This window comes from Chiloscyllium plagiosum, unplaced genomic scaffold, assembly GCF_037043375.1.
Source record: "Chiloscyllium plagiosum isolate Xiang-an unplaced genomic scaffold, Cpla_swu_hap1 HiC_scaffold_3, whole genome shotgun sequence".
NCBI classification, from domain to species: Eukaryota; Metazoa; Chordata; class Chondrichthyes; order Orectolobiformes; family Hemiscylliidae; genus Chiloscyllium; species Chiloscyllium plagiosum.
In genome coordinates this window covers 136,105,286-136,132,444 of record NW_028270141.1, presented here as the reverse complement: position 1 = coordinate 136,132,444, position 27,159 = coordinate 136,105,286, and the positions used below count along the sequence as shown (strand labels likewise).

Sequence of the window (27,159 nt, the reverse complement as noted above, 5' to 3'; positions counted from 1 at the left end):
TTCTGGGGTCTCTGTCCAACCATAATAGTCTTCCCATTTGTAAATGATTTATTTTCCTTTTGATTAAGGTGAATCCAAAGAAGTTCTTTAAGTATGTTAAAGGAAAAAGAATAACTAGAGAGAGAATAGGACCCCTCAAGGACCAAACTGGACATGTATGTGTAGAACCGCAGGAGATAGCTGAGGTCCTCAATGAATATTTCTTCTCTGTTTACCGTGGAGAAAGACGTGAAGATTTGGCAACTTGGGGAAGTTAGTGGTCATATCTTAGAGACAGTAAATATCACAATAGATGAGGTGTAGAATATATTAGAATTTGTGAAGATGGATAGATCTCCTGGTCTGACCAGATATATCCAAGAACATTGCAAGACACTGTAGAAGAAATTACAGGGATCCTGGCTGATATTTTTACATTGTCGTTAGCCATGGGTGAGGTCCCAGAAGACCAGAGGGTGGCAAATATTGTGCCATTATTCAAGAAGGGCTGCAAAGAAAAACCTGGGAGCTGTAGATCAGTAAGTCTAACATTTGTGGTATGTAAGTTACTTGAGAAGATTCTGAGAGACAAGATATACAGAGGAACCTCGATTATCTGGCATTCGATTATCCGAATACAGAATTATTTGGCAAGATCGTGAGGTCCAAAGCTTGGCTACACTGTTATCTGGCATTTGATTATCTGGAATTTGATTAACCGAACAAAATACTGCCCGCCCGTGTCTTTCGGATAATCTAGGTTCCTCTGTACGTGCATTTGGAAAGATAGGGTTTGATAGGAATAGCCAGCATGACTTTATGCGTGGGAGATCATACCTTGCAAATTTCTTTTGATGTGGTGACAGTATTTTGCATCAGTATTTACTATGGGAAAAGGATATGGAAGATAGAAAATATAGGGAAATAGATGGTGACGCCTTGAAAAATGTCCATATTACAGAGGAGGAAGTGCTGGATGTCTTGAAACGCATAAACGTGGATAAATCCCCAGGACCTGATCAGGTGTACCCTAGAACTCTGTGGGTAGGTAGAGAAGTGATTGCTGGGCCTCTTGCTGTGATATTTGTATCATTAATAGTCACAGGTGAGGTGCTGGAAGACTGGAGGTTGGCAAACGTGCCACTGTTAAGAAGGGTGGTAAGGACAAGCCAGGGAACTATAGACCAGTGAGCCTGACGTCAGTGGTGGGCAAGTTGTTGGAGGAAATCCTGAGGGACAGGATGTACATGTATTTGGAAAGGCAGGACTGATTAGGGATAGCCAGCATGGCTTTGTGCGTGGGAAATCATGTTTCATAAACTTGATTGAGTTTTTTGAGGAAGTAACAAAGAGGGTTGATGAGGGCAGAGTAGTAGATGTGATCTATGTTACTTCAGTAAGGCGTTCAACAAGATTCCCCTTGGGATACTGGTTAGCAAGGTTAGATCTCGTGGAATACAGGGAGAACTAGCCATTTGGATACAGAACTGGCTCAAAGGTAGAAGACAGAGGGTGGTGGTGGAGGGTTGTTTTTCAGACTGGAGGCCTGTGACCAGTGGAGTGGCACAAGGATTGGTGCTGTGTCCTCTACTTTTTGTCATTTACATAAATGATTTGGATGCGAGCATAAGAGGTACGGTTAGTAAGTTTGCGGATGACACCAAAATTGGAGGTGTAGTGGACAGCGAAGAAGGTTACCTCAGATTACAACAGGATCTTGATCAGATAGGCCAATGGGCTGAGAAGTGGCAGATGGCATTTAATCGAGATAAATGCGAGATGCTGCATTTTGGGAAAGCAAATCTTAGCAGGACTTATACATTTAGTGGTAAGGTCCTAGGGAGTGTTGCTGAACATAGAGACCTTGGAGTATAGGTTCATAGCTCCTTGAAAGTGGAGTCGCAGGTAGATAGGATAGTGAAGAAGGCGTATGGTATGCTTTCCTTTATTGGTCAGAGTATTGAGTACAGGAGTTGGGAGGTCATGTTGCAGCTGTACAGGTCATTGGTTAGGCCACTGTTGGAATATTGCGTGCAATTCTGGTCTCCTTCCTATTGGAAAGATGTTGTGAAATTTGAAAGGATTCAGAAAAGATTTATAAGGATGTTGCCAGGGTTGGAGGATTTGAGCTATAGGGAGAGGCTGAACTCGCTGTGGCTGTTTTCCCTGGAGTGTCAGAGGCTGAGGGGTGACGTTATAAAGGTTTACAACATTGAGGGGCATGGATAGGATAAATAGACAAAGTCTTTTCCGTGGGTTGAGTATGTGCAGAACTAGAGGGCATAGATTTAGGGTGAGAGGGGAAAGATATAAGAGACGTAAGGGGCAACTTTTTCATGCAGAGAGTGGTACGTGTATGGAATGAGCTACCAGAGGAAGTGGTGGAGGCTGATACAATTGCATCATTTAAAAGGCATTTGGGTATATGAATAGGAAGAGTTTGGAGGGATATGGGCCGGGAGCTGGCAGGTGGGACTCGATTGGGTTGGGATATCTGGTCGGCATGGACGGGTTGGACTGAAGGGTCTGTTTCCATGCTGTACATCTCCATGGCTGTCTGACTTTGTGTGACTGGAAGGTTGACAAGGGCAGGGTGATAGTTTATGTAGATTTGAGTAAGGCCTTTGATATGGTAGGCTGCTCTAGAAGGTCAGATCACGTGGAATCCAGTGAGAGCTAGCAAATTGGATACACAATTGGCTTGATGGTCGGAAGCAGAGGGTAATAGTGAGGGGAATGTTCTTGGACAGGAGGCGACGACTATTGGAAGGCCGGGCCCATTGCTGTTTGTTATCTATAACAATGATTTGGATGAGAATATACAAGGCATAATTAGTAAGTTTGCAGATGGCACTAAAATAGGCGGTATTGTGGAAGGTTATCAGAAATTTTAGCAGGACCTTGATGGGAAGCGGGCCAAGAAATGGCAAACAGATTTTAATATAGATAAGTGTGCAGTCTTACAGTTTAGAAAGTTAAAGTAAGGTAGGAGTTTCATGGTAAATGTTTGGGCCTTAAGGAGCGTAGTGGAACAGAGGGACCTTGGAGTTCAGGTGTACAGTCCTCTAAAAGTGAAGTCACCGGTAGATAGGGCAGTGAAGAGGGCTTCTGGCACACTGACCTTCATCAGTCAGGCCATTGAGTATAGGAATTGGAAAGTTATGTTGTAGTTGTACAGGATGTTGGTAAGTCTACACTTGGAGTATTGTGTCCAGTTTTAGTCACCTTTATATGAAGGATATCATTAAACTGGAAAAAGTGCAGAAGAAGTTTACAAGGATGTTGCCAGGACTTAATGGTCCAAGTTATATGGTCTGAGGACTCAATGGTCTGTGGTTGGACAAGCTAGAACATTTTTCTTTAGAGCATAAGAGATGAGGGGTTATCTTGTAGGAGTGTATAAGATCATGAGAGGGTGAATGCAGTCAGTCTTTTTCTCAGGGTTGGGCAGTCGAGGGCTAGAGGGAAACAATAAAATGAAACCTGAGGACAACTATTTTATACAGAGGGTGGTATGCATATGGAATGAGCTTCCAGCAGAAGTGGTTGAGCCAGGTACACTAACAATGTTTAAAATGCATTTGGACAAATACATGGCCCATATCCTTCTAAACCTTTCCTATCCAAGTGCTGGGAAATGGGATTAGTGTTGATGAACATTTTGGTCGGCAAGGACCTGTTTGGGCCAAAAGGCCTGTCTCCATGCTATGACTGTACTGCACTATGACTGTACTGCATTCACCATGATATCTGATGTACCTAATGATCTTTGACCTGTAGTAAGTTAAGTGGCAGTGGAGATGGTTAGTTTAGCTGGCTGGATTCACTGATTTGCAACGCAGAGGTCAATTCCTGCACTGGATAAAGTTACCATGTTGGACTGTTTTTTTTCCCCCCCCCTCCCTCACCTGAAGCATGGTAATTCTTAGTTTGAAAAAGCAATTGTCCCTTTCTACTAAGAGAGTAGCCCTATGGACCAGGTGGGATTATAGTGATCTTTCCTTTCATTGAATGTGTATTTACTCTACTTAAAGTGGATTTAAAAACATATGCACAACTCGAACAAGCCATTTTTAATTATGTACCAAATTCTCATCAAGCATTCTGTTTTATTAAGTGGTAGTACAGATGCATGTTTGAGTTTCCAACATGAACCTTGTCTTCAATGAGAGATAGAGTCTGCTTTGCCCCAGTTTGTGCTCCCTATGTACATACAATTTTAAAGTAGCCCTTTATTCACCATGTAAGTTATTTGAAAAACTGAAAAATAAAAATTCGCAGGATCAGTATTGATCGTCAGACTGGTGTCTTTTAGTTTTTTAAAGTTTATTCATTTGTGGGATATGGGCATTGCTGGCTGGCCACCATTTATTGCCCATCACCAGTTGCCCTTGAGAAGGTAGGTGGTATTGAGCTGCCTTCTTAAACAGCAGCAGTCCACCTGCTGTGGCTTGATCCACAATGCCCTTAGGGAGGGCATTCCAGGATTTTGACCCAGCAACTGTGAAGGAATGGCTATATACTTCCAAGACAGGCTTGTGAGTGGCTTGGAGGGGAACATTGAAGGTGACAATGTTCCCATATATCTGCTGCCCTTGTCCTTCTAGTTGGAAGTGGTTGTGGGTTTGGAAGGTGCTCTCTGAGGATCTTTGGTGAATTTCTGCCATGTATCTTACAGATAGTATATGCCACTGCCGCTACTGAGCGTTGGTGGTGGAGGGAGTGGATGCTTGTGAATGTAGTATTAGTCAAGCAGGATGCTTTGTCCTGGACGGTGTCAAGCTTCTTGTGGTATTGGGGCTGCACTCATCTCGGCAAATGGGGAGTTTTTCATCACATTCCTGTTGAAAAATATAGATTGAAATTGCAATTCACATAAATGGTGATGATTAATATTTGTAACTTGTATTTTTTTTTTGGAGGAACTACTCTTGTTTGTTGCATATTCATGATATAATGTCATATGTTAGGGTGGATTGATTAATGGAAATAAGATTACAGCAGTGTCACGTGCATTGGCCCCTTTCGAGTCGTTAGTTCATGGAATGCCCTGCCAGTAACAGTGGTGGACTCTCCCTCTTTATGGGCATTTAAGAGGGCATTGGATAGGTATATGGAGGATAGTGGGTTAGTGTAGTTTAGGTGGGCTTGGATCGGCGCAACATCGAGGGCCCAAGGGCCTGTACTGCGCTGTATTCTTCTATGTTCTATGTTCTTATCTGCCATCTAGTGGATGAGACAGTGAGTTGATAAATCCTTGCACCATTTAGCAGTCTGTTCTTAATCATGGGGCTCCCATGGCTTTGTTGACGTGGAAAGAGAAAAGGTGGAAGGTGATCTTAAGTGACAGTAGACAAAAATTGAAAGGGGAGGATTTGGAGCAAATACTATATACTTTCCTTTGATTTTCAGAACAGAAAAGGATGATGCAGCCATGCAGGTATTGACATCAGATCAGAGGACTGAGAAATGTTCAAAGGAATTAATATAGAGAATGTGTACTAGAAGGTTCAGGGCATTAGTTAGCTCAGTTGATAAGACAGTTTGCAATGCAGTGTGATGCCAATAGCATGCTAATTCAGTTTGCACACCAGCTGAGGTTACCATGAACGATTCTACTTCTTAACTTCTTCCTTCACCTAATTAATGGTGATCCTGTGGTTAAACAACTACAAGTTTAGATTTTAAATTCGATTCGATTTGATTCCCTACAGCATGGAAACAGGCCCTTTGGCCACATCCACATCGACCCTCCGAAGAGTAACCCACCCAAATCCATTTCCCTCTGACTAATGCATCTAACACTATGGGCAATTTAGCACGGCCAATTCATCTGACTTGCGCATCTTTGGACTGTGGGAGGAAACCAGAGTCTCTCTGTCAAATGAGAGAGTGACCCTATGACTATAGTGACTTTATCATTACTTTTCCTAGAAGGTTTAATGACCTTCACAGGTAAAATTAATAGGAATGTGCAATGAGATCTGGGTGTCCTTGCACATCAGCCATTGAAGTAAAGCAAGCAGATGTTGCAGTTCCTCTAGAGCAAGAACATCTTTCCTCCAATAAGGATACCAAAACTGCACACTATTCCTGGTGTGGTCTCAACACATTTGTGGCAATGATGCAACATTTCATATCAGTGCTTCCAATATGTCTTCCCTTTTCTGTTAACAAAGATCTCCCCTACCTGGTTGATAAGGTCCTGCAACATAACCAGCCCACTTCAGGCACCTCTGCTCTCAATTCTTCCTAGCACCATGATAAGGTTCCCTTGTCGTCATGACACTCCAGTCTCTCTCTCTTTACAGACTATCCCCTTCTCTGTTCTGAAGAAGGGTTACTGGACTCAAAACATTAACTCTGTTTCAGAGTCAGAGTTAATACAGCACAAAAACAGACCGTTTGGTCCATCCAGTCTGTGCTAAACATAATCATATGGGGGAACACACTCTCTCCTCAAAAATGTTCCCCCATTCTTGAAATCACCCATCCTAGGGAAAAGGCAACTACTACTAAGTCTTTTCTCTCCACAAATGCTGCCAAACCTGCTGAGTTTCTCCAGCAATTTCTGTTTTTGTTTGTTTTCAAATCCCCAGCATCCGTAGTCATTTGATTTTATTCTGTGGGAATCATTCCTATTGTGACATGCTGGCCCACTCCTTAGTCACCTTAACCCATGCTTCCGTTCCTATTGTGACATGCTGGCCCACTCCTTAGTCACCCTAATACCTATTCTCATTCCTCTTTCTGTGTACAAAATTGGTTGGCACAATACAACCCTTCAAAGTATTCCATTGGCTGGAACGTACTTTTGTGATTAGGTCATGGAAGTTGCTGTATAAAATCTTCTTTCTGAAGAGGTTGAAGACTGGTAAAACAATAGATTGATATGCATTAGAGTGGCATTGTCAGTCAGAAGAGATAGGAGAGGTCTTGAATGAGTACTTTTCTTCAGTATTTACAAACAAGAGGGAACCGTATTGTTGAAGACGAGTGTGTGAAACGGATTGGTAAGCTAGAAGAGATACTTGTTAGGAAGGAAGATGTGTTGGACATTTTGAACAACTTGAGGATAGACAAGTCCCCTGGGCCTGACGGGATATATCTTAAGATTATGTGGGAAGCAAGAGAGGAAATTGCAGAACCATTGGCAATGATCTTTTCGTCTTCACTGTCAACGGGGGTGGTACCAGGGGACTGGAGAGTGGCAAATGTTGTGCCCCTGTTCAAAAAAGTGAATAGGGATAACCCCGGGAATTACAGGCCAGTTAGTCTTACTTCGGTGGTAGGCAAAGTAATGGAAAGGGTACTGAGGGATAGGATTTATGAGTATCTGGAAAGACACTGCTTGATTAGGGACAGCCAGCACGGATTTGTGAAGGGTAGGTCTTGCCTTACAAGTCTTATTGAATTCTTTGAGGAGGTGACCAAGCATGTGGATGAGGATAGAGCAGTGGATGTAGTGTACATGGATTTTAGTAAGGCATTTGATAAGGTTCCCCATGGTAGGCTTATGCGGAAAGTCAGGAGGCATAGGATAGAGGGAAATTTGGCCAGTTGGATAGAAAACTGGCTAACCGGTCGAAGTCAGAGAGTGGTAGTAGATGGTAAATATTCAGCCTGGAGCCCAGTTACAAGTGGAGTTCCGCAGGGACCAGTTCTGGGTCTTCTGCTGTTTGTAATTTTTATTAATGACTTGGAAGAGGGAGTCGAAGAGTGGGTCAGTAAATTTGCAGATTTTACGAAGATTGGTGGAGTTGTGGATAGTGAGGAGGGCTGTTGTCGGCTGCAAAGGGACTTGGATATGATGCAGAGCTGGGCTGAGGAGTGGCAGATGGAGTTCAACCCTGTCAAGTGTGAAGTTCATTTTGGAAGGACTAATAAGAATGCGGAATACAGGGTTAATGGTAGGGTTCTTAGTAAGGTGGAGGAGCAGAGGGATCTTGGGGTCTATGTTCATAGATCTTTGAAAGTTGCCACTCGGGTGGATAGAGCTTGTAAGAAGGTCTATGGTGCATTAGCGTTCATTAGCAGAGGGATTGAATTCAAGAGTCGTGAAGTGATGTTGCAGCTGTACAGGACCTTGGTTAGGCCACATTTGGTGTACTGTGTGCAGTTCTGGTCGCCTCACTTTAGGAAAGATGTGGAAGCTTTGGAGAGGGTTCAGAGGAGATATACCAGGATGTTGCTTGGAATGGAGAATAGGTCGTACGAGGATAGGTTGAGAGTGCTAGACCTTTTCTCATTGGAACGGCGAAGGATGAGGGGTGACTTGATAGAGGTTTAAGATGATCAGAGGAATAGATAGAGTAGACAGTCAGAGACTTTTTCCCCAGGTACAAGGGGACATAAATTTAAGGTGAAGGGTGGAAGGTATAGGGGGGATATCAGGGGTAGGTTCTTTACCCAGAGAGTGGTGGGGGCATGGAATGCGCTGCCTGTGGGAGTGGCAGCGTCGGAATAATTGGCGACCTTTAAGCGGCAATTGGATAGTTACATGGATGGGTGCTTAAGCTAGGACAAATGTTCGGCACAACATCGTGGGCCGAAGGGCCTGTTCTGTGCTGTATTGTTCTATGTTCTATATGAATGGTGGGTAGCTTGTTTTGTATTACAGGCCTCTGCTCTGATAAAAATAACTTACTATATGTTTCTTTCTTTGTACTTCCAGAAGCTGGGTACTTCTTGATCACCAGTATAATATTTACCTCTACAAGGAAGGTGTATTGCGGACTTCCTCTGATCCATACAATAGCACTGATTTTCAAGACAAAACCAGTCATCTGACAAATCATTGTATTCAGAAAGAATACTCCAAGAATTATGGGAAATATGAAGAAGGCAATGAAATGTTCTTTGAAGATTTCAATCAGTATTTAATGAACACTCACAATGTTAACTTGGAAAACACTATTTTACCACAAATCAAGCAAATCATAAGGTGCATTTTGAACTGTTTTGAATTTCTGTTTTGACTTTTATTTGGGCTCATTTATCTTTATTTAATTGGTGTTCTATTGATTTTAAATTAATAACCAGTGTATATTCTCTGCAGGAAGACTAGAGGCAGGGGCACTGGGCTGTTTATTGTTGCACTGTAGTTATTGTTTGTCATTGGTTGTAAGCAGGTTTTCCTGCCCCCTATTGTTTTTGGCACAACTTCCTGAGCTCAGTTTGTTCATTGAGAAAATATTCAGAGATGGCTGGTTATGATAAATTGCTTTTTCTGTTTAGTAGCTGGTTGCAAATTACACGTCCATCACACCAGGCACTGATGCACTGGAGAAGTTTGTAAATATCTCAAATAGAATTTAATTCATTTTAGACAACTCCAAGTAAAGCTATCTCCATTTTTGAATGTGATGAGTAATTGCACTGCTCTGTGTGTATCTGCATCACACAGACTATAAGATCTCTGGCTTGTTACATGATCACTGCTAAATTGTCTCCTAAGAACTGCTTGCATCTTCAGTTTAAATAAAGTCCTGGTGGGCCATTCATTTTCTGCAATACTAACCCTAAAAATGTATCAATTATTTGTGTTAGAAGCTAATAACTCACTGAAGTTATCAATTTAACACTTATTGATTGGCAATAAGTTTATTTTGCTTTGAAATTGTCAAATTTGCTGGAAATTGTAAGTAAGATTCTTCTACTATGTCATCAATTCCCAGCAGTATGTCAGATATAATATGGACTCAGAAATGGAAGTAACAGCATATTTCTCCCCTACATCATTAATGAGCTGTTTGTGCTTTTGTTAGATGCAAACAAGTTTTGACGCTCCTAACAGTCAGTCATTCTTATTGTTATTATGTTCATTGTCAAGGTTGAGTTGTGAAGAAATGGTCATTTGGCATAGGCACTAGTTAAAGATGCTTGCTCAATGACTTTAGTATAGGAAGTATTTGAGCAGCAGGAGGTAATGGGAAAAATAAAATCTTTATCAGTTTCCTGTAACTATCAGATTAATAAACTTAGAACATGAGGTAATTCTTAATACAGGTTTGCATAGTTAATCCTTTGAGGGAGGAATATTTCCTTCTCGACTGTAATGTTGGGATGAAGAATGATTACCTAGCCTGTCAAAGTTTCTGATTACTTGGGCAAGAGTAGTTTATCAATAGTATGCATACTGTCTGAATTCCTTCCATAAAAGTTACATGAATGAGGTATGTTGATTTTGCTTCCCTTGGACTATGCAGTTTATATTATGAGCATAGAAATTTCAGCACTGATGCCCCCAGTGTTAGTTCTTCAGTTGGAATTCTCTATTCCAAACCTTTTTTATTTATTCTTCTACAGTGTGTGGCCATTGCTGGCAAGACCAGCATTTGTTACAGATCCCTAAATGTCCTTGAGATGGTGATGAGTTGCCTTTTTGAACTGCTGCAGTCCACAGGATGTAGATGCACCCACAATATGATTAGAAAGGGAACTCCAGGATTTTGACCCAGACACAGTGAAGGAGTTGTGATATTGTTGCAAGTCAAGGTGATGTACGGCTTAGAGGGAACTTGCAGGTGATAGTGTTCCCATGCATCAAGGGCAATGAAAGATCCTCTGGGATACGCAGGAATACAGAGTTGAGGTTCTAAACAGATCAACCACAATCTTTATTTTGCCAGAGATGCACCTGTTGTTTGACTGCATGATGGCTCTGGAGCTGCGGATGGACTCACTTTGGAGCATTCGCGATGCTGAGGAGGTCGTGGATAGCACGTTTAGTGAGTTGGTCACACCACAGGTTAGGATTGCTGAGGGAAACAGTGAATGGGTGACCAAAAGACAGAAAAAGAGTAGGAAGGCAGTGCAAGTGTTTCCTGCGGTCATCTCCGTCCAAAACAGGTGTACCGTTTTGGATACTTTTGGGGGAGATGGCTCACCAGGGGAGGGCAGCAGTTGTCAAGATCATGGCACCATGGCAGGCACTGCTGTTCAGAAGGGCGGGAAAAAGACTCGTAGGGCCATAGACATAGGGGATTCTATTGTGAGGGGAGTAGATAGGCGGAGCTGTGGCCAAAAACAGGACTCCCGGGTGGTATGTTGCCTCCCAGGTGTTCAGGTCAGGGATGTCACCGATCGGCTGCAGAGCATTCTAAAAGGGGAGGGTGAACAGCCAGTTGTCTTGGTGCATATAGGCACCAACAATATTAGTAGAAAGCGAGATGAGGTCCTGAAAGAAGAATTCAGGGAGCTAGGAAAGAACTTAAAGGGGAGGACCTCAAAGGCAGTGATTTCGGGATTACTACCAGTGCCACGTGCTAACCAGTGTAGGAATGAAAAAATAGGCAGGATGAACACGTGGCTTCAGAGATGGTGTAGGAGGGAGGGGTTCAGATTTGTTGGACATTGGGACCGTGGGATTATTACAAAAGGGACGGTCTACATCTGAACCAGACTTGAACCAATGTCCGTGGGGGAGATTTTGCTACTGCTGTTGGGGAGATTTTAAACTAATGTGGCAGGGGACTGGGAACCAGAAGAAAAAACAAGTAGGCAGTGAGCTGGAGACTGTAAGAATTATAAAGGTAACATTAATAAAGGGAAGAATAGGCAGAGAGCAGGTAAGCGCAAAAGAACTGGTGGCCTGAAATGCATCTATTTTAATGCAAGGAGTATAGTGTGTAAGGCAGATGAATTTAGGGCTTGGATTGGTGCCTGGGAGTATGACATTACTGCCGTCACAGAGACTTGGTTGAAGGAAGGGCATGCTGATTGGCAACTAAATGTTCCAGGTTATAAACGCTTCAGACAAGACAGGGAGGGAAGTAAGGGAGGGGGTGGAGTTGCATTGCTGGTCAGGGATGATATCACGGCTGTGCTAAAGGAGGACACTATGGCAGTCTTGGGTAGTGAGGTAGAGCTGAGAAGTAAGAAGGGTGCAGTTACATTGTTGGGGCTGTATTACAGGCTTCCCTACAGTGAGCGTGAGGTAGAAGAACAAATAGGTAAACAGATTATGAATAGATGTAGAGGCAATAGGGTAGTGGTGATGGGAGATTTTTAATTTTCCCAATGTTGACTGGGATACACTTAGCGTCAGAGGTCTGGATGGGATAGAATTTGTACAAAGAGTCCAGGAGAGTTTTCTAGAGCAGTTTGTCAATAATCTGATGAGGGAAGGGGACATATTGGACCTGGTACTGGGGAACGAGCCAGGACAAGTGGTAGAAGTTGCGGTGGAGGATTTCTTTGGGAACAGTGACCATAATTCTGTAAGTTTTAGAATACTTGTAGATAGAGAAGAGAGTGGTCCTCCGGGAAGAGTGCTAAACTGGGTCAAAGCCAATTGTATCAAAATTAGGCAGGAGCTGGGAAATGTGGATTGGACACAGCTATTTGAAGGGAAGTCCACATTTGAGATGTAGGAGGCTTTCAAAGATAGGTTAACAGTAGTGCAGGATAGGCATGTTCCGTTGAAGGCAAAGGATAGGAAGGGCAAGATTCGTGAATCGTGGATGACAGGAGAAATTCTACGACAAGTCAAGAGGAAAAGGGAAACGTACATAAGGTCTAGGCAGCTAAGAACAGAACAGGCCTGGAGGAATATCTGAAGAGTAGGACAAGTCTTAAACAAGGAATCAAGCGGGCTAAAAGAGGTCATGTAATAGCTTTAGCAACCCTGAATTAAGGAAAATCCCAAAGCATTTTATTCATGTATAAGAAGCAAGCGGGTAACTAGAGAAAGGATTGGTCCACTAAAAGATAATGAAGGAAAGCTGTGTGCCGAACCTGAGAGAATTATGCAAAGTAATCATTCAGAATCTCACCCAGTGCTCACTGAGGAGAGGAACACGATGAATCTTGAGGTTAGAGATAGAAGTTTGATTAGTCTGGATCACGTTGCCATAAGTAGGGAAAATGTGTTGGGTAGGCTAGAGGTTATTAAGGTGGACAAATCCCCAGAACCGGATGGGATCTATCCCAGATTACTGAGGGAGGCGAGAGAGGAAATAGCTGACAGATATCTTTGTGGCATCCTTAAATACAGGCGAGGTGCCGGAGGACTGGAGGGTTGCTCATCTTGTCCCCCTATACAAGAAGGGTAGTAGGGATATTCCGGGTAACTACAGACCAGTGATGGTGGGGAAGTTGCTGGAGAGGGTACTCGGAGATAAACTCATTCTTTTCTAAATATAAACAGATCCTATCAGTGATAGGCAACATGGTTTTGTGCAGGGGAGATCGTGCCTTACCAACTTAATAGAGTTCTTTGAGGAAGTGACCAAGTTATTAGATGAAGGAAGGGCTGTTGATATCATATACATTGACTTTAGTAAGGTGTTTGATAAGGTTCCCCATTGTAGACTAATGGAGAACGTGAAGTCACATGGTGTGCAAGGTGTTCTCGCTCGGTGGATAAAGAACTGGTTGAACAACAGGAGAAGTAGTAGTAGTTGAAGGGAGTTTCTCGAAATGGAGAAAGGTGACCAATGGTGTTCCACAGGGCTCAGTATTGGGGCCACTGTTGTTTGTAATATACATAAATGATCTAGAAGAGACACTGTTGGTATGATCAGCAAGTTTGCAGATGACACAAAGATTGGTGGAATAGCAGAAAACATAAGGGACTGTCCAAATACAGGAGGATATAAATAGACTGGACAGTTGGGTGGAAAAGTGGCAGATGGCTTTCAATCCAGACAAATGTGAGGTGATGCATTTAGGCAAGTCTAATTCTAGAGCAAATTATACAATGAATGGAAGAGCCTTGCAAAAAGTTGATGGGCAGAGAGATCTGGAAGTGCATTGTACCCTGAAGGTTGCTGTACAGGTGGATAGAGTGGTCAAGAAGGCATATAGTATGCTTGCCTTCATTGGACGGGGTATTGAGTACGAGCTGGCAAGTCATGTTACAACTGTACAAGACATTGGTTCGGCTGCATTTAGAATATTGTGTACAGTTCTGGTCGCCACATTACCAAAAGGATGTGGACGCTTTGGAGACAGTGCAGAGAAGGTTTACGAGGATGTTGCCTGGTATGGAAGGTGCTAGCTACAAAGAGAGGTTGAGTAGGTTAGATTTATTTTCACTAGAAAAAAGGAGATTGAGGGGGGACCTGATTTGAGGTTTACAAAATCGTGAAGGGTCTGGACAGGGTGGATAAAGACAAGCTTTTTCCCCAGGGTGAAGGATTCAATAACCAGAGGTCATGCTTTCAAGGTGAGAGATGGAAAGTTTAAGGGGGATACACGCGGCTAGTACTTCAGAGGGTGGTAGGCATTTGGAACGCATTGCCAGCAGAGGTGGTAGAGGAAGGCATGGTAGATTCATTTTAAGATGAGTCTGGACAGATGCATGAGTAGGTGGGGAGCAGAGGGTTACAAATGCTTAGGAATTGACCGACAGGTTTAGACAGTACATTTGGATCGGCTCAGGCTTGAAGGGCCTGTTCCTGGGCTATAAATTTTCTTTGTTCTTTGTTCTAATGAATGGTGGTAGCAGGATTCAAGGGTCAAATGTTCCTTTTTTCTTACTTATATGTTGGCATCTGCTACTCTTGCCCTTCTAGGTGGTGGAGGTTGTGGGTTTGGAATCTGCTGTCGAAGGATCCTTGGTGAATTACTGCACTGCATCTTGTAGATGAAATGTGGCACTGCCACTATTGGTGGTGAAGGGAGTGAATGTTGAGGGTGGTGGATGGGATGCCAATTAAGTGAGCTACTTGGCCCTGGATGGTGTCAAACTTCTGGAAAGTTTACACCAACAGCTTGTTTAAAAAAAGTGTTTAAGGACTTTTACTCAGTGGTAGTAAAGGAATGACGATGTAGCTCCAAGTCAGGATGATGTGACTTGGTGGGTGCCTTTCTTGTGCATCTACTTCCCTTATCCTTCTAGGTGTCAGAAACTCTAGGCGTCGGTGAAATTGAAGGAGACTGATAAGTTTCTGCAGTACATCATGTAGATTGTACTCAATTGCCCTTCCGTTATCCTTTTGTGTTTGCTGTATCAATACTACTTTGATAAAATATTCCGTATCAATAGAACCCTCAGAGGGAAACATTCTTGATTTTTGTTCTTAAAATGCTTCAATATATCCTCTTGTTACTGATTCACCAATCTGTGGAAACCAGTATTTACTTTAATATCTTAGTTTTCTCTGTATGGTATAATACCCACACATTTCAACAAAATCCTGTCTACACCTCTCTTATGCCTGTTTCCTTTTGAACAGGACCACATTGCAGGACCTTCTCAGGGTAGCGTTTTAGGTGCCAAACCATCTTCAGCTGCTTCATTAATGACTTTCCTGCCTTCATGAGGAGGTTTGCTGCTGATTGCACAATTTTCAGTGCCATAAGTGACTCTTCAAAAACTGAATCTGTCCATGTCTAAATGCAAAGTCCATAGCTGGGCTGAGAAATGACAAGTGAGCTTTGCACAATGTAAGTGCCAGTGAATGACCCTCTCTAGTAAAAAATGATTTAACCATCACCATTTGACATTCTATGGCATTACTGTTGTTGACCACACACACAGACAGACAAACACATCTTGGGAGAGAAAGAAAGCATTGTAATATTTTGAATCTCATATGACTTTTCTTTGGAACTAGCAATGTAGTCTGATGAAATTCATTCCACTTGGCTGGATGAGTGAAGCTCCAATAAGTCCTGAGAGCACAATTGGGCAATTCGGCCCATCGAGTCTGCTCCACCATTTAGAGAGTGATCTGATCACCCTAAACTCAACTTTCTTGTCTTTCTGCAATGACGCTTGATTAAGAATACTGTCAAGTATCTTGAACCCATCCGGGGCAAAGCAGCCCCTTTGACGCTCAACAATGAGCAATGGCAGCAGGGTCTACTATCTACTCAATGCAGTACAGTAATTCACCAAGGCTCCTTCAACAGTACCTTACAAACCCTGACTTCAACCACTTAGAAGGACAGGAATAGCTGATGCAAAGTATACTACCACCTACAAGTTCCCTTTTTAAAGGCTTACAGCACCCTGACTTGGAACTGTATTGCCATTTCTTCACTGTTGCTGGGCCTAAATTCTGGAACTTTCTTCCTAACAACATTGTTTGCCACTACAACCTAAAGACTGCAGTGGTTCAGGAATGCTGTTCACTGTCCACTGTAGGGAAATTGGGATGGGCAGTAAAGGCTGGCCAAACCAGCATTGCTCAAATTCCATGAACAGATTTTTTACAAAGTTCAGAATTACATGTAGTGTGGCCTATCCAGAGTTTGATACAGGTTTAGCTTCTACTTTTCTCCTTTTAGAAATAAATCTTCGTGCTTGTTTTTTTTAAAAATGGCTTATAACCTGTGTTGCAACATTGAGAAAGTGATGTATTTTTACAGTCATTTTTGCAACTCTTCAGTTGCACCTTCCAAGTAGTGTGAAACCTCTATTCTGCCTACCAGAATTTACCTCATTCGTCTGTTTTGAATGTAATTTTGCAACGATTTGCCCATTTTTGCAAGTTTATTGATATCCACCTTTAACTTGTCATAGTTCTTTGTTAATGACTATCCCATGCAATTTGCTGTCATCCACAAAATTAGAAATTTTCAATGTCAAAGTCCAAATTGTTGATGGAAATTATGGACAGCCAGTGGGTGCAGCACTGATCCTTGTGGAGCAGCACAGCTCACCGTCTGCCATTTTTAATAATTTTGCTTTGCTCCCATTCTCCTCTTCCTCTAATGAAAGCAGCAAGAAATCTATTCTTCCGCTTGTCCCCTGACACCACAAAAACTAGTTAATCAGGTCAGTATATTATGGGACATTATTATTAAAGGCATTTTGAAAATCCAGATAAATTGAATTAACTGCATTACAGTTTAAACTCTGTTGAACAATTTGCCACTGATGTGGTTGGTAACTTCACCCACCTGTGTTTCTTTTCTGGTGGTGTACGGTGTGATTGGCTATGGCCATTTTAGTTGTGTGCATTCCTGGAGATATCACTACATGCCTCTGGCTTGAACTACCCTCTCCCATGTGTCTACAATTGGTTGATCCTCAACACACTGACATTCCACTCCAACTGGAAGAGGAATTTCTTATCCAGTTTATTGGATTTATTACTTTGTTAGATTAGCCTTGCTACTCACAAGACCTTGTCTCCATTTCCAATATTTTTATAATTGTCAAATGGAAGTGTTCATAAGAAGTAGAAATATCAATTTTACTTTAATGCTGCGTGTTTCTCTGTGGCTTTCAGCATTGCCCTTGAATTTTTTGAAGAGTCCAGTGCTACCCTGCAAGGTTAGCAACCCTAGAACTGGATAAGAACTTGCCAAATTAACTCTCTATGGGTGGGAAAACTAAAGGATGTAAAATGTGTGATTAACAAGTCAAATGGGCTATTTGATAGTTTTAAAAATTCATCTGTTTTCTAGTTTTCATTCTTGCTTGATTTTGATGATTTTTTTTAACTTGTGAAACCTTCAACTCTTGTCTTTGTTTTATCTTTAGAAGCTGCCTTATGTGTATAGAACCTGCAATTGGCACTAAGCTGCTTCCATACCATAGCTTTCAACTGTTTGGGTTTGATTTTATGGTTGATGAAGATCTCAAGGTTTGGCTAATTGAAGTGAATGGAGCTCCTGCCTGTGCTCAGTAAGTTTGCTGCTTGTTGATGCTAGATACATGGCTTAATTCTATTGTGCTTATGGATATTTCAGTATCGAGCTTTGAATAATTAAGTAGTCATTTTCTAGGTTATTCTAAAGAAACCTTAATACTCTAAAGCACTTCAAGATAAATGTTTTAATTCTGATAAATGGACGGTTTGTTTTTCCTTTATTTTTTCCCTGCGATATGGGTGTCATTGGCAAGGTCAGTGTATTTTGTCCATCCCTAATTACCCTTAAATTGCTGGACTGTTTCAGAGTAGTAGAATCAACCACATTACTGTGCATCTGGATTCACATGCAGGCTCAATGGGTTTTACAACAATTCATTATAGTTGACATGGTAACCATTTACTGAGATTGACTTTCAATTCCAGATCTTATTTATTTAAATTTCAGCAGTTGTCAAGTTAGGATTTGACCTCATGTCCTAGAGCATCAATCTGGACCTCTGTATTACTAGTCCAGTGATACTAACTACTACAGCATTTTCTCCTCCATTCCATTATGCTAAAAGAATTGGATAAGGAGGGTTAGGAAGAGCTTCCAAGGAGGATAAACTATGGGGCTTTATGGTCTGTTTCTGTGCTGTACTTTGTGTGATCCTTTTGTCAAATGTATTTTTGAAAACAAGGTTCATGATATGCCCTAAATCATCCAATTAAAAACACTACATTTTGTTTCTGCCAACTTTTTTCCACACTGGCGGCGCTGTTGTGACACATTTTCCTCCAGTGTGCCATGCATGTTGAAATTAAAAGCCTGTTGTTTTTAAAATTTAATAAGGTTATTGCGTGAAGTTCAAGAAGAAATGTGAGATGTTATTAGTATTTATAGAATAGAAATAGGATATTCGATCCAAAAGATCAATCCTGATGTTTACACTCCTTACAAACCTACTGCCACCTTACTTCATCTCACAATTGATTCTCCCTTTTCAGAAGATGATCACAAGCTCATTGTAAACAGTCACTAGTAGTAATTTGATTTGAAAGCTATGTTCCCATGCAGGCTTTACAGTGAAAAAATATATATTAAGAGCCAGGGTAAGTATATGGCAAATAGCCCAGGTTTGTGTGATCCTGGGTGCCTTATTCTACTGTCCTTGGAATCCAGGAGCAATCTTGGCAGAGTAAGACCAGCAATCGGTACTTTAAACTTTCTATGTAACTCTTTGGATGTGCACACATCAGGACTTCCTCCAGTTCTTAACCTGTGTTGTAAACATAAGTTGAGTTGGATTTCCTTTGTCCAAGGGTCACTTCTCTCAATGTAAAATTTCCCCTTTTTTTAAGCACCTGATGGCTTCTAAGTATTTAGTTAGGGCAAATGAGCCTTGGAATGTATCATATAGAATATTTCTTTCTTTAGATATGCTGAAAGATTTTAAATCTATAATTTACTCAACTAGAGTGACAGCTTTTCACATTGTCAATTACAGAGTGCGCGAATAGTGTTGATTGATTGACCTGTGCCATGTGTTCTGAATGATCAGTTAGATGGGTTCCATTTCAAGCATGATGAAAGAAATCAAACCACGCATGATCTTCGACAGACTGCTGATTGGTGAATGTCACCCTCTGATAAATAGCATTGTTTGTAGATGTACTGTACTGAATTGCTCATCTCTCTGCCTCATCCTGAGGTTTGAATACAGCCAGACAGTTAAGTTTATTCTATGTAGAAAGAAAGGAATTTGTACTGCATAGTACCTTTCATGCCCTCAGGAGATGCTAAAGTGCTTTATGGCCAATCAGTAATTTTAAAGTGTAGTCACTGTTAATATAGAGCTTAATATGCTAACTCTCAGCAACTAACTTTAACCCTTTGTGTATTGTGTCTACCAGGAAATAATCTATTGAAATGAATGCACAAAGCATGATTTCCTGGGTGGAAAGTTTTTGCTTTTGGAGGAAAGTGATACTTATCCATGTCATCTCACTTTGTGCCATGGTAGTGTTAGTTTTCACATGATATTCCAAATCAGGATTTTTTTCTTGAGAGGCTAAGTGGACCTTTTCTTAGAAATGAAATATCAGGTTTAGGGTTCACTGCATGCATTGTGAAGCCCAGGTTTTGTGAGACTGCCCATCAGGCCATTCTACAGCTATTACTTCATTGAATCTAATCACCAACCCAAGTTATACTGTTCTATCATAGTATCTGAAGCAGTCTGATGTAGACATCAAATTAGTAGTGAGACTATACCCATACTACTAATGATTAGTTAATTCCTCTGTTTCATCATGCTTATATAATCATTGCAATTTTATAAAACAATGATGGGGAATATGAACAACTAATTTGACAAACTGCTTCAAGCACAACAAACATTATGCAGATAATTAAGTTTTCTGTAGGTCAATAAAATGTTGGCCATGCTCAGTGCATCAATCGGCATCTGGGGGAGACAGTTAATGTTTGAGTCAATGACTCTCTCTCTACAGATGCTGTCCATCCTGATTATTTTCAGTATTTTGTGTTTATTTCATATTTGCTATATCTGTAACATTTTGTTTTGGTAACTGTAATTAGGTTATGAAATATTTTATTAAACCATGTTTTGCTATTTTCAGGAAACTCTATGCTGAACTTTGTCAAGGCATAGTAGATGTAGCCATTTCCTCAGTCTTCCCATTAAGTGACTCACCGCAGAAACCGAGCCAACAATCTGTCTTCGTTAAATTGGGAAGTTAATAGAATTTTCATGCTCGTTCTTCCACTTCACTACATTTCATAATCCGATTAGCTGTATGTATCAGTATCAGCTGAACACTGTGAATCATGCATACAAACTCAATCCATAGTCCTTAGAAGTCTATTAAAAGACCATCGCATCCATGGTGAAGGATAATTATGAAAACTGTGGAGCTATTAAGATTGGTTACTTCTATAAATCAACAGCTTACTTAATGTACAGCATTAAGATGCCTTTTGGAAAATTACAATCAGACCATGACAATGGGAATTGCTGTAAACTGATACATGTTGCTTTAAACTCTGCAGAAATGCTGCAAGAATATGCTCTGTTTATTACGTATGGATAGCAGGGATTGTGCATCATGGTTATGCGATTAGAAGTATTGATCTGCATCCTGAAAAGGTTATTAAAGTATTGAACGGTACTTTGACTTGATTAAAATTTTGGCACCATCCTTAATGTGTAGCAAACTTTCATAATCTGCTGTATTCTGCTAATATCACTTGTATAATGGTGCATAAAGATGGATATCACTGTGACCTGGCACAAACCAACTCACTGTACATTTCATACCATGTAACTAGTATGTTTACCAGTTGTGAACGCTAAGTACTTCAGAAACCAGGAAAGAAAGCGGCCATGAACTGCTTTCGTTCTGATTATATACTCAGCTTCTTTTTGAAATATAGCTGATGTTATGGATGTGAAGAAAGCAAAGGATTCTGCTTATTGTTTTTATTATATTTGCAGACACTTAATCCTCTGAGAGGAGTTTTTGGGGTGGGGCAAACCAATAGTATTTTTAAAATGCTAATTTTATGAAGGGTAAAGAATCATTTCCTTTTGCATTTTTTTTCTTAGTTGGGATTGTGTTGGGAGCTGTGCAGAATGAAATGCACTATTACAAACACAAAAACAGAAGTTGCTGGAAAAGCTCAGCAGGTCTGGCAGCATCAATGGAGAGAAATCAAGAGTTAATGTTTCGGGTCCAGTGACCCTTCCTCAGAACTAGTTTTTATGCACTATTAAAAAGTTTAGTTCATTCTGTTTGCAGCCCATATGCGGCCTGAATAGAGCTATGAGCATTAATATGACAGATTGGAAAATGGTAGCATGCACTAAATGCATTTTGTCTTGACTCATTATATATGTACATCACCGAAATTGTCGTCCTATCTGAAATTTGCTTTTCTATTTTTTTTGTTCTGTAAGTTGAGATACCGATTATTATATATGTTTTTCAATTTATTTCCCTGCCAGTTCACCATCTGAATGGTTATCTTGCTGCAATTATTTTATGGTTACCTGCCAAATGCATGATTTTTTAAAATTGATCAAATATTTTGTTCTTCTATTTATCATTCTATTTCATAACTGAGAAAGATTCAGTGCACTGAGGAAGGAGGTATGTTACTATTTAATATGTTAACTATGTGGGACAAACTGGTTGTTTTCCCAGGGTATTTGTCGAGTGCTGTTCCATTTTTAAGGTGTTTTTCTCCCAGAATACTTGCTAGCTTCTGGAGAGTGCACTGTAGTGTTATCCTTCACCACTCATCACAGGCAGATTATTGTGATGACATGTTGCTATTAGTGCATGTTTCTCCATATCTAACTTCAAAACAATATCATGAAAATAAACAGAATTGCTGATTATCTCGTCTTTATTTTTTTATCGCCCTAATTGTTAATTATTCTTAATAATACTTAGAAAGTAACATTTGACAGCCAAGTCATCCTAATCCTATAAGAATATTGTTGCAACAAAATGCATAAATGTCATCAAACAGCTAAGGAACTGAGAATGATCACAATGCAAGATTTGCATCCATTCAGACTTCTAACAGAACTTATTTTCACCAAAATTTATAAATTTTATAGATTACAATTTCAATACAAGCTTAAATACAATTCCACTTGAATTTTGTTGCGAATTCTATAATATTCAACATGTCTTCACACATCATGTTTCACTCCTGGGTGACTCTATACAGTTATGATGGCCTTAATATTAACAGTCTCTGAGCTGTGAATAGGTCTAGAGTCTGTTTGCAATTTGATTTGTATGCAAGTCAGAACACTATGCAGGACAATGTACTGCAGCCATTTGTCAATATAGGAATTGGTTAAATGTCAAGGCTTTAAAAATAATACCCCTGTATTGGACGGTGTTCGTAAGTATAAGCATGAAAGTTCATAACTTGGGGACCCTTTGTACTTGGGCTATGTGCCAACATGGAATGTATACTCTAACGACAAGATATTTCAAATTGAAAATTTTAGAAAGTGCAATTGAAATAAACTTTTCACTATACACCAGTTTCTACTGAGTTATGAGACTACATTTTTGTTCCCAAAAGTTATACTTTAAAAAATTGATTAAAGAACTATAAAAAATATCCACTTGAACATTGTAGAATTTACAATAAAATTCAACTTCTATATAGCATCTTCCATTCAATACTGGTTAGTGGGCAACCTGTTCTTTTTCTGTTCCATGAGCCAGGAACATATGCTACTTTACACGTTCACTATTATCCTGAGTCAGCTAACTATGTAGATCCAAGTTAGAATTTTCCTGGTATGTATAACTGAAATAAATTGAGATATGTATAAACATTTGCCTTGATTTGTACCCATGTGGACATTCTTCTGACTCTGCAACTCCAAGGAGCAAACCTTCCATTTCCCCAGCTGTGCCTTTCGCCACCTAATATCTGATGTCTGGAACTCCCCCCCTCTAAATTGCTCCACAACCTTTTAATATGGTATTTTCAACTTATCTTTTTCTCACCTGGTTTCGTATCTCCTTGCATAGCTTAGGGTCAAATTTTGTTTAATGAAATCCTGTGAAGTGAGTTGGGATGTTTTATTACATTAAAGGTGCTAACATGAATGTATGTCATCAAGCCCAAATTTAACAATACTCAAATGCAATACAACAGTTTGTAGAAATGATCATTAACAGCCCCATAGTGAAGGGAGGAACATATCCTTCTTGGTGCAGATGATTGAATATGATTGAAAAACCGAATATACCTAGTATTTACTGTACAGCACAAGATTTCATTTAACAGCTAGTACAGCAGTAGCTAAATTTTCAAAGCTCTCATGGATGAAAAAGTGAAAAATTACAAAAGGTCATAATACCCATTGAAATAGTGTCAACAGTTTATCTGGTGCCAAACATACCTTGTCAGTGGAAAAGCTCAGCAGGGGTGGAGAGAAATCAGTTAATGTTTTTGGTTGAGTGATCCTTCCTCTCTACAGCTGCTGCTAGACCTGCTGAGCTTTTCCAGCAATTTGTTTGTTTCTGATTTATAGCATCTGCAGTTCTTTTGGTTTTTATGACCTGAATGTATTGTTTGAAAATAAATATTCGTTCTTAGAGAATGGAAAACTAACTCTCTGATTAAGGTGGCAAGGAGACAATAGTCATCAGATATCATGAGTAATTGTTCCATGGCCATTAGCTAAAAGGTTTCAGACAATTGATTGGTACATAGAAAATGACCTATCCCCTAACTTGTTAATTCAGTTAGGTTGCTCCTGTAAACTATGACCAAAAAAGTGTAGATCATGGCGAACATTAGCCATTAAATTCAAATGAACAAAATTCTAACCTGTTGTTCTTTATAAGTGAAAAATGTTTACATTTTGAATTTTATGACCTTTACAATAACAGGAAAACTCAGGGGTATCTAACTGGATTTTAAATAACTTGAGTGGTTTGCCTCCACTACATTGCTTGGTAGATTATTTTAAATGTTTTTCATTGGGTAAGAATGTTTCTCTGATACTTATACTAAATTAACCCTGATTTATAACTTATGTCCTATTCCCACCTTTTTTGGCATAATTTATATTTTTTAAAATATAACATTTATCCTGATGCTTCCTATTCTTATTCCTTTCACTGGATCCACCCTGTAGGTTCTAATACAGGTTAGAATCATAGAATCCCTACAGTGTGGAAACAGGCCATTATTTCTGCTACCCTATTACTCTACATTTACCCCTGACTAATGCACCTAACCTACACATCCCTGAACACTATGGGCAATTTAGCTTGGCCAATTCACCTTATGATTTCTCAACTGCTTTCTTATAGTGTGCAAGCTTTAAGCAGACTAATATTGTTTCATTGTTTCTCCCCTCTATGCTGAATGTATATGAATCTTATCAATTTAAAAAAAGGACAGTGAAATTCACAGATTGGCAGCAAACATAGAAATTGCTGGCAAAACTCAGCAGGTCTGGCAGCATCTGCGGGGAGAAAGCAGAGTTAACATTTCACGGCTGGTGTCTCTTAATTGGAACTGCTGCCAGGCCTGCTGAATTTCACCAGCAATTTCTGCTTTTGTTTCAGATCTCCAGGTTCACTCTTTATTTGAAACAAAAATAGAAATCGCTGGAAAAGCTCAGTAGATCTGGCAGCATTTGTGCAGAGAAATCATTTAACATTTTCAGTCCAGCGACACTTCCTCAGAACCTATGGTAGCTAGGAAAATGTCCGTTTATATGCAGAAAATAGGGTGGGGGGAGGCAATAAGGAGTAAACGATAGGTGGTGTTTTACCCTCCCAAAGAGAGAAGAGCAGTTAGACAGACAGAGGGGATAACAATCTGGCTAGGAGGGTGAATGGCTGTTAATGGGTTCTGTTGGTGGCTAACAATGGGTAGTGTGTAATAGTAGGCAACGTGATAACAAGGCCTGGTGTGTGGGGGGGGTTAGGTTGAGCACATGGGAGAGAGGAGAAAGTGAGGTCTGCAGATGCTGGAGATCAAAGTTGAAACGTTATTGCTGGAACAGCACAGCAGGTCAGGCAGCATCCAGGGAACAGGAGATTCGACGTTTCGGGCACAGGCCCTTCTTCATTCCTGAAGAAGGGCCTGTGCCCGAAACGTCGAATCTCCTGTTCCCTGGATGCTGCCTGACCTGCTGTGCTGTTCCAGCAATAAAGTTTCAACATGGGAGAGCTCAAGCCCTAAAGACATTGAACTATATATAGAGTCTGGAAAACTGCAGGGTCCAAGTGGAAAATGAGGTGCTATTCCTCCTGCTTGTGCTGAGCTTTGCTGGACCACTGCAGCAAGTCTGAGACAGATACTGGCCAGAGAACAGGGTGGTGTGTTGAAGTAGCAGGCAATTGGAAGTGTTATGAAGGTGTAAGGGGTACTGTACCTTAGAGAGTTGAAAAGCTAGCAAGGATTTCGAGAGGCAGAGAGTCCAGAACAAGTAACGCTTGGTCAGAACAGCTAGCACTGGTTGGGCTACTACAAGACAAAAACAAATTCAAATTCGGCCAATCAGTCTAAATTATGCCACAAGATACCAAATTCCAATCAATTTTGAATTTGGTATTTTGACAGTATTAAAACCAATAAAATGATCTGATGTTTTGGGGTATAAGTTTTTTTTCTGGTTTTAACTGTTGAGAGAGAACCGCCAAAAGACCAACAAATGTAGGCTGCTAGTAAAAACTCAGAAGTATCTGTCTGGAGAAGGGGTTTGCACAGAAAAAGAACATTGACACCGACCTGGAGAACAAATTTACAGAGGAAGATACAAAGGGAAGATTTGACAGCTGGCTGGTCTTGAAATTTGAACTTGTCTGCAAATCTTAATTGGGGGTTTTATTGGACCAGTGTTGTTTTTTTGGGGGGGTGGGGAGGAGAAGAGGTAAACGATAGGTTTAGTTCAATGACTTGCAAATAGTTGTTAGTTAATTATTCTCAGACTTAAAATAAAAATTAACTTTATTTTTTAAAATAGTGACTTTAGAGATAGTTCTTTGCCTCAAATTTTCACAGATTACTGCACGGGGTAAATCTTTTCTGTGTTGCTGGTTTAAATTATGACACAGGGTAAATCCCCTTCCTAACAAGTTTAGGGTCTTTTTTGGAAACAGACCAAAAGTGTTCTGCGAAGTGGTCACCCTGTCTATGCTTAGTTTTCCCAAGGTAGAGGAGACCATATTCTGAGCAATGAATGCAATAGAGTAGATTGTGTGACGTGCAGGTAAAGCACTTCATCTGGAAGCTGTGTTTGGGCCCTTGGATACTGAGATGGGAGAAAGTAAACAGACAGGTGTTACACATTCTGTGGTTGCAGAAGGTGGTTCCATGGGGCTGGAGTAGGGAGGTGTTGGGGGTGAAAGAAGAGTGGACCAGGGCTCAGAAGGAATTGTCCCTCTGGAAGGCTGTTCAGGGGAGGGAAGTGTGTGTCTTGGTCATGGTATCTTGCTGGAGGTGATGGAAATGGCAGCTAATGATCCTCTGGATGTGGATGCTGGTGGGATGGTAGGTAAGGACAAAGGGGAATCTCACCGTTGCAGGAAGGGAGGGCATGAGGGCTGAAATGAGAGATATGGGTTGGTCACAGCTGAAAGCCTGATCAACAACAGTACTATGGAATCCTTGGTTGAGGAAGAAGGTGGACATTTTGGAGGCTCCCTTATCAAGTTGGCATCATCGGAACAAATGCAACAGAGACAGAGGAACTGGGAAAACAGAATAGAGTCTTTACAGAAAGCAGGGAGTGAGGATGTATAGTCCAGGTAACTGTCTAGAGGTTTACAAAATCATGAGGGGCATGGATAGGATAAATGGACAAAGTCTTTTCCCTCAGGCAGGGGAGTCCAGAACTAGAGGGCATAGGTTTAGGGTGAGGGAAATGATATGAGGCCTAATGGGTAACTTTTGACGCAGAGGGTGGTACATGTTTGGAATGAGCTGCCAGAGGAAGTTGTGGAGGCTGGTACAGTTGCAACATATAAAAGAATAGGAAGTGAATTTGGAGGGGTATGGGCTGGGTGTGGGTAGGTGGGACTAGATTGTGTTGGGATATCTGGTTGGCATGGATGGGTTGGACTGAAGGGT

The 27,159-nt window shown here is 40.8% G+C and overlaps 1 protein-coding gene across 3 annotated transcripts in view; it reads left to right on the top strand.

Annotated features, from left to right (window-relative positions):
• ttl (tubulin tyrosine ligase) overlaps window positions 1–22,597 on the top strand; it is a 45,888-nt gene extending 23,291 nt beyond the window's left edge. For 2 of the 3 annotated variants that reach the window (XM_087983638.1, XM_043687197.2), the window contains 3 exons: window positions 8,654–8,923; window positions 17,420–17,563; window positions 20,154–22,597. In XM_087983638.1, coding sequence (XP_087839764.1) covers window positions 8,654–8,923; window positions 17,420–17,563; window positions 20,154–20,274 — 535 coding nt within the window. In that variant the 3' untranslated portion in view covers window positions 20,275–22,597. Of the gene's footprint in view, window positions 1–8,653; window positions 8,924–17,419; window positions 17,564–19,018; window positions 19,144–20,153 lie in introns of all 3 variants that reach the window. The other variant, XR_015754568.1, reaches the window with a different exon arrangement.
• The last annotated feature ends 4,562 nt before the right edge of the window (window positions 22,598–27,159 follow it).